Source organism: Nipponia nippon, unplaced genomic scaffold, assembly GCF_047370975.1.
Source record: "Nipponia nippon isolate SJK-2023a ecotype South Korea unplaced genomic scaffold, ASM4737097v1 scaffold_23, whole genome shotgun sequence".
Classification (NCBI taxonomy): Eukaryota; Metazoa; Chordata; class Aves; order Pelecaniformes; family Threskiornithidae; genus Nipponia; species Nipponia nippon.
Window position 1 is genome coordinate 6278111 of NW_028262340.1, and position 7697 is coordinate 6285807.

Genomic DNA, 7697 nt, shown 5'->3' on the forward strand with positions numbered 1-7697 from the left:
TTCCTTTCAGTTTTAAGGACTGAAGACATAATCACGCAGTGAACAGCAGAAAAACCACCTGGAAGAACAACCCTCCGCACCCTCTGTTGTTATGGCAGGGGGAAGGCGGGGCCCTAACCGCACGTCCTACTGCCGAAATCCCCTCTGTGAACCCGGGGCCGCTGGCGGCTCCGGCCATTCCACAAGTTCCTCTGTCACGGGTGTGCGCTCACGCACCAGGTACGTCCGGCTCTCCGCATCTTCACATCTAGCCAGGCCGGCTGCTCCTCTCTGAGGCAGGTGTGAGGCCGTCTGTATCTCCCCATCTCACGCACTGCTGGTTTTCCTGTGGCTCTGGGATTTTTAACTCCCAATGTCTAGCTGAAATCCTTTTTCTGTTTGTGGCAGTGTCCATGCTACATGTTGTAATTGGGATAGGTGTGTTCTAATTTGCTCCAGACTGTTAAGTGCTTTATCAGACTGTGACAGACTTCCAGGAGTGTTCAAAAGCTTTTACTGACCATTGAATGGAAAGCAAGAATAGGGACAAATTTTTATCCAAAGCCTGCCTCTGGAGTTCTGGTTGTTGCATCTCCTGTGCCGTGAAGTTTACGTCATTTCTGGGGTAGAGTTTAGCTAGGTCAGGTGATGTGTAGGCTGCGGGGTTTTTTTTCAGGTTCTAGCCTAGCTGGTTGGTTGCATTTCTGTGACTGAGGTAGAGAGGAGGAAGGAGAAGCAGAGCATGGACAGCAATACGTAAGCAGGAGGTGCCTTATGAACTCTCTGCAAAGAAAGTGTTAGATCTGTCTTAACATACTCCCTGCTTACGGCCCTAGGCCAAGAAATTTATAGGGATACAGTTATTCAAACAAGTTCTTGCAAGGCCACAGAAGGTGGAGCAATCCACCTTGTGCATACTTTGCTGTGAGAGCATGCACAAAGGTCCTTATCACAGGTAGGTGATGCAGTACAAATCCACGCCCCAGCTTACCTCCAAGTGATTTCTCCCTGTAGCCGTACCCTCTGATACCCATCACCTACACGGCAGTTCAGGCTGAGAAGTCCCAAAGTGCTTTATGCGTATGAGAGCCTTGTTGCTGCTCTTGCAAGAGCACCCTTAGGTCGTGTGTGTCTGTTCAAAGCAGAAAAGGCTTTGTGGTTATGTTTAAAGCCCTTTTCTGGAGGACCAGAACAGGAGCTCTTGTTCTGTGTACAGGAACAGAGTTTATTGGCGGATTTATCAATCCTGAGGAGCTGAACCGGTCTTGTCAGCTTGGGAATCTGGGGGTTTCAGGGAGAGACAGCTTGGGTTCCTAAAGTTTTCCCCTCATGCATGGCCTTATTTTAGGCTGTCAGCCTTCTGTTTAAAAGGCTTGGGCTGATCCACCTGTGCCCACCCCGGCCTAGAAGTCTTTCTGCAGTCACACTCCAAGACTTCTGTGGTTTTGTTTTGGGATTTTCAATAGCAGTTTGTGCTCTGTAGTTCCTTTGAAACCCACACCCAGATTCCTTTGACTGTTGTTATTTAGAGATTGCAAATCAGGAGAGATAGATCTAGTATATATTAATTCCCTTCCCTTTGATTAAAAAGGTTGCTGTCTGGGATTGTGTGCGTGCTCACACAGGAATACGCACCTCTCACTAAACTTGTTTTTCCTCCACAGTTGAATAGAAGTTGAAGAATGAGAAAGGGCTTGTGGTTAATTGCTCTGTATTTCATGTTCAAGCACTCTTAGAAATGTAAATAGCAACTCGAGGCCTAAAAGCGTCCAATTAATTAAGAGGGCCGCTGGTTGCCCCTTGAATAGCAAAACACAGCCATGGCTTTTGAACCTGACTCAACACCAGGGATTTAATACCAAATGCTCTGGTGCTGTAGATTGGCCTGGTTCCAAATATTGCTTTCACTGGGCAAATTCCTGCTCACTTCTGCCTGCAACAGTCATCCGAGACATCCTCGGGGTGCTGACGCTTCTGGTTTGTGGCAGCCATTGACCACGATAGTCAGCTTAGGTTTCTCAGTCAGTATTACACCCACCAACTTCTGCAGTCTGCATATGTGGGCTGGAGGACAGCGCTGTGTTTATCCCAGGGAAGTGACCGCTGGCTTTTGGTTTACCTTGGCAGGAGCGGCTCAGGTACAGGCCTTTCCAGCCCACCGTTGGCAACTCAGACAGTCGTCCCCCTCCGGCACTGTAAGATCCCAGAGCTGCCTGTGGAGAGGAGTGTGCTGTTTGAACTTCAGCTCTTCTTCTGTCATCTCGTTGCTCTGTTTGTCCACTACATCAACATCTACAAAACTGTGTGGTGGTACCCACCCTCCCATCCGCCTTCACACACGTCGTTGGTAAGCACCAAAGGACAGCTGCTGTCCGGTGATATTCACAGACTGTCTCTTGGGTCGTTAGACATAAAGTTTTCTATATATGTTTCATGCAAACTACTTGTGACTCTACAGCCCTGGAGGCTTGCTCATGTGACTCTTATTTGGCAAATTTTGGGCACTGGCTGTCTGCTTGGCATTCTCTTTCTGATCTTGGAAGAGAGAGTCCGAGGAGAAGAGAATAACTTGGGAGCTTCTCTGTTGAATGTGGGTTTCTGCTGCCTGATGGAAAGTGGAATCGTTTTGTTTTTGTCACCGCAGAACTTTCATCTTATTGACTTCAACGTGCTGACAGTGACGACGATCGTCCTGGCACGCCGGCTGATCGGTGCTATTGTGAAGGAGGTAAAGTCCCCAAGCAGATCTCAGAATTGTTCTTTCCTCTCAGGGGAAATGTAAAGCTGTGCGTCCTTTTGCAGTTCCAAATTCTTCTGTCCTTTTCTAAAGAATTTTGTGCTCTGTCCAAGTCAGAAACCTAGGCATGGGAAGAACAGAGAACAGAAATGAGCATCTCAAGCCATTGCTCATGACTCTCTCTGTCCTTCTGTGATTGTTTCTGAATTACTGTCTGAACTAGACTGTAGTAATTCTGCTTTCTTCCTTGGCTCTTTTCCTTTTCTTTTAATTACTCTAGCTTTCCGCGAGGAGGAACCAGTGTAGTTCGGTTTCTGCTGACTGCGGAAGCTTTCTGTGCTGAGCAGGTCCAGGAGAGCGGGCTGGTCACACCGATAACTACCAGACCTTAACAAGAGACTCCGAGAGCTCTCCTCATTCCAGCTTGAATGAGGCCCTGGGTTTTGGCGAGTCCAGATTCCAGCCCACAGAAGGCCTTCGCTTCCTGGTGGCAGTCAAACAGAGCCTTTCACGATCTCTTCCTTCATGCATATGAAGTTGATTTTACAGATTGAGTGCTGCTCATTTACCATTTGCTTCCTGTAGGGAGAGGGAATTAGCCTCCTCTCTGCCCAGCTCTTTCTTCTCTCCCTGCAGGCTTCACAGAGTGGCAAAGTCTCCCTGCCACGCTCTGTTTTCCTGGTGATCACTCGGTTTGCTGTTCTCACTGGCACAGGCTGGAGTTTGTGTCGATCAATAATTCACCTTTTCAGAACCTACTCTTTCCTTAATCTCCTGTTCCTGTGTTACCCGTAAGTATCTCCTCTGTCACTCGTGTGTGATTTCTAATGTTGCTTCAGTGCAGTGGGTGTTGCTCAGTTAGTGAAGCCTGAAAGTAAATAAGCACTCGATTACCCGGTAATAGAACTTAAATTACCCATTTCCCTCTTGCTGTGTCACATTTCTTCTTGGTGGCAGGGCATATCTTTAACATTTACCCATATTTCAGCTTTAATAGAAGCATTAATTATTAGATTGCTTGTGTCATCTGAAAAGGACTGTACGCTTTTCTCATGGTAGTCAAAGAACCCGTGTCTTCGGTTTACCTTAGCCCTTAGGTGCCTCTGCCGGGCGGAGTGAATCAAACAGCTTCCCTGCTTCATGTTAACTAACAAAAGGAAGGCAGTTCTGTTTCCAGTCAAGTAGTGGAAATAGCTCCCTTCCCTCTGGTAGATGCAGGAGGAAGCATCTCGTAAAGATCAGAGACTTGGTGCTTGTGTTTGAGATCAGATTGGTGAAGCTCTTATCTGGAGTTTCTATAGGTACCAGATACCATTTAGGAGGGGGATGTGATCGCAACGCTGATCTGCTGCCAGCAAAGGCATCGCACAGGGAGCTCGTGAGGAAGTAACCGCCTTTCTGCACTTTGCTGCTCCAGGTTTGGCATGTACATTCCCTTCCTCCAGCTGAACTGTGACTTTCGGAAGACGGGCCTCTTCTCCCAGGTGGCCAACATCGGTCCCAGAGATACCGGCGAGGTGAACTCCAGGAGCAGAGACTACCTGACCGTCCTAAAGGAAACCTGGAAGCAGCACACTCGACAGATGTACGGCATGGAGGCCATGCCCACGCACGCCTGCTGCCTCTCCCCAGATCTCATCCGCAATGAGGTGGAATACCTGAAAATGGACTTTAACTGGCGGATGAAAGAGGTGCTGGTGAGCTCCATGCTCAGTGCCTACTACGTGGCCTTTGTGCCGGTCTGGTTTGTGAAGGTGAGCGAGGGCCGCCTCTGCTCCTGCAGACGCCACTTCTCCAGGCGGGGAACTGGCTGGGGAGGATTGTGGGGAGGTGGACAGTGGGTTATGGAGGAGGTCTGATTCTTGCTTCTTGCTTAGCTGGAAGGTGGGAGAGGTCAGTCAGAGGGTGGTCTGTGCTCAGGCGGCTCTATCAAACCCATTTACACAGGCCTTGTGAAAAGTAAGAAGCAAAACCATCTAGGTTTAGCTTTGCTTAAACTCCAGGTAACGGAGGACAATATTGTCCTGGTAAAGTGTATTCTGACTGTCCTGAGAGCGTGCGTCCATCTGTTAGGGAGCGGTGTCCCCTCCTGCCTCCCCGTGAAGCTGGAAGGACTCCAGGCCGACCGTTCCTTCGCACACTGTCCTTCTGTCAGGACAGAGCTCCAGGACGAGGGATTGACTTTAATAAGGGAGGCGGTATGAAGGAGGATGGACCTTATTAGGACTCTTAGCTGTTTTATTTAAGTTACTAGTATGTTGTACAAGGGGACAAATGTCTTGTAGGAATTGTGTCAGACCTCGGGGATGGGCCCAAGTCCCCTTGTCCCGAGGCGCTGGTGCTCCCACCCATCGTCAGCTGAGCTAGGGCAGCATCAGGAACTGTCTCCCTGGTTTTGGTGATGGGTGATGATAGCATAAACGTTTCACTGTGGCGCGTTCAGGAGTTGTACAGCAGCCATCCTATGTGGGCGCTTCTTTTTCAAGCGGGATTAATAGCTACGTGAAAAGCCCTCGTTTTACCTGCCTGAGTGCTTTGTGTTTTGATGGCTTTGTTAGGTGAGGCAGTCCAAACACGTTGTCACACATTCTTCTCGTCCCCCCGCAGAACACTCAGTACTACGACAAACGCTGGTCGTGTGAGCTCTTCCTTCTGGTTTCCATCAGCACCTCCGTGATCCTGATGCAGTACCTCTTGCCTGCGCGCTACTGCGACCTGCTCCATAAAGCCGCAGCGCACCTGGGCTGCTGGCAGAAGGTCGATCCGGCCCTCTGCTCCAACGTGCTCCAGCATCAGTAAGGAACTCTCTCCTGGGGCTAGGGCTGGAGTTTTCTCCGAGCTGGCATGCCTGCTGGCGTGAACAGAGGCCGGGTGAGGAGCTCAGCTTCCCAGCCACCTCTCTTGTTCCTCTTGTTGCTTAAAAAAAAACAAGAGAAAGAGAAATGAAAGCCGAGTTGTCGGCTGCGGCAGCCGACAGCGTACAGACATTATCTGTACTGTCTGCTTCCAAGCGCAGCAAGCAGATCTGATTTTTGGCAAGATGCCTGCTGCTTCTGGCCCCAGGTAACCGCCGTTCGGCACTGCCGTAGTGACACGCCTCGGGGGGCCAAACTCTGCCCTCACAAATGACGGCAGCTTGCTCCTGCGGCCAGCGCTGCAGAAGCAGCTCCTACGTTATCCTGGCTGCTGGTGGGGAGGCAGCAGACGCCCCTTCCGCTGTGGCAGCAGAAATAAGAGCTCTGGGCTTGTTCCTTGCAGGTGGACAGAGGAGTGCATGTGGCCGCAGGGAGTGTTAGTGAAACACAGCAAGAACGTGTACAAAGCCGTGGGTCATTACAACGTGGCGGTGCCCTCGGACGTCTCGCACTTTCGCTTTCACGTAAGATCACATCTCCTTTTCTGGGGACGGAGGTGTAGGATCGGCAGGATCGCGGTCCTGAGCACCTCGGACTGCCTGAGCTGGCTCTCCGAGCAGGAGAGCTGCCCGTGGGGTGTGCCAGGGCGGCGGAACGAGCGGGGTTCACGCAGCATTTCGCGTTAGTCCCGTGTCTCCCGTCGGCGCTGCCGGAAGGGTGACTCTGGCCCCTGCAAAGCGGGGCTCTCTCCAGAGCCGTTCCCGGGTAAATGCTCTCCAAAGGGGAATCCCAGAGGGTCACCTCACCGGCCCCTGCCTCGCACGTCCCGTCGACAGCGCATCCCGAAGGCTCTGCCCTCGCTTGGTGCCTTATTGTGGTCTCTCCTACAGTTCTTTTTCAGCAAACCGCTGAGAATCCTCAACATCCTGATTCTGCTGGAAGGAGCCGTCATCTTCTACCAGCTTTACTCGTTGATTTCTTCAGAGAAGTGGCACCAGACTATCTCGCTGGCTCTGATCCTCTTCAGCAATTACTACGCCTTCTTCAAGCTGCTGCGTGACCGTCTGGTGCTGGGCAAAGCCTACTCCTATTCTGCCAGCAGAGACTCAGAGCAGAAGTTAAATTAAAACAATTGCACTGATGCTCAGCTTATTACAAAACAAACAAAACAAGGAACCCTCAGAGCTTTGTATTTTTGTTACCACTGCTTTTTTTCTTTGATAACTGATGTAATTAAAAGGAAAAAACATATTTTTTTACTCCCAACAGTTGTTTGTGTGTTTGTTGCCTGGTAAAATCCTCCAAGAAGGGCCCCTCCTGTTTTTATTGAGAGGAGCGATTTATGAACCACGGCGCTTAGTTTTGAGAGGTGCAAATGCTGCTGCTTCTGCTGGAGCCGAGTGGGAAGGTGAGAATTACAGGTACGTTAGGGCTCACAGCTTCACTCCGAGTCCCTTTCGAAGGGGGTGAGCCCCGATCGTGTCCTTCCCGGGGACCCCGAAGGACGCAGCACCCCCTGATGCGCCCTGGCTGCGGCCGCGTTGTTTTCGCTACAACGATTTTTAAATTGCTGCGCCGGAATTGCTGCGACCCCTCGCTTGCAGCCGGCGCAGGCGATGGTTTGAGGTCCGCGGCCGCGACCCCTCGCTTGCAGCCGGCGCAGGCGATGGTTTGAGGTCCGCGGCGGTGCGAGGGGACGCGCCGGGGACGGGGGAGCTGGGGGGGAGCTCGGGGTCCTGTGGCTGCTCCGCGGGTGGGTTGGGTGCCCCGTCCCCCCCCGTTGCCGCCTCTCCGCCCCAGCCTGCCCGTCAGGCCTGCCCGGGGCTGGGGCCCGGGAGGACGAGCGGGCTGGCATCACCCGGGCGAGGAGGAGGAGGAGGAGGAAGGGGCGCAGCTCGGCACCGGGTGACTCGGGGCCGGGGGTGGCGGGGCCCCCCCAGAGCCGCCGCCGTCCCCGTCCCTGCTGCCGGGGGCACCCGCTGCGCTCGCCGCTGTGGCCGGGGCCCTGCCCGTGCCGGGGGGGGGGGATCCCCGCCGCCGCCGGTGCCGGTACCGGATCCGGCCTTTGTTCCCATCGGGCGCCGCCGCCGCCGCCAGGGGGCGCCCGGGGCGCGCGCGGCCGCTCC

The 7697-nt window shown here is 52.7% G+C and overlaps 1 protein-coding gene across 11 annotated transcripts in view; it reads left to right on the forward strand.

Annotated features, from left to right (window-relative positions):
* Nucleotides 1-6831, forward strand: part of TMEM39B (transmembrane protein 39B) — a 15768-nt gene extending 8937 nt beyond the window's left edge. For 10 of the 11 annotated variants that reach the window (XM_087761124.1, XM_087761129.1, XM_087761120.1 and 7 more), the window contains 8 exons: nt 11-219; nt 2107-2326; nt 2624-2707; nt 3353-3507; nt 4134-4470; nt 5324-5511; nt 5975-6095; nt 6462-6831. In XM_087761124.1, the coding sequence (XP_087617250.1) occupies nt 92-219; nt 2107-2326; nt 2624-2707; nt 3353-3507; nt 4134-4470; nt 5324-5511; nt 5975-6095; nt 6462-6698 (1470 nt within the window). In that variant the 5' untranslated portion in view covers nt 11-91 and the 3' untranslated portion in view covers nt 6699-6831. The remainder of the gene's footprint in view (nt 1-10; nt 220-2106; nt 2327-2623; nt 2708-3352; nt 3508-4133; nt 4471-5323; nt 5512-5974; nt 6096-6461) is intronic. The other variant, XM_087761131.1, reaches the window with a different exon arrangement.
* Nucleotides 6832-7697: the final 866 nt, after the last annotated feature.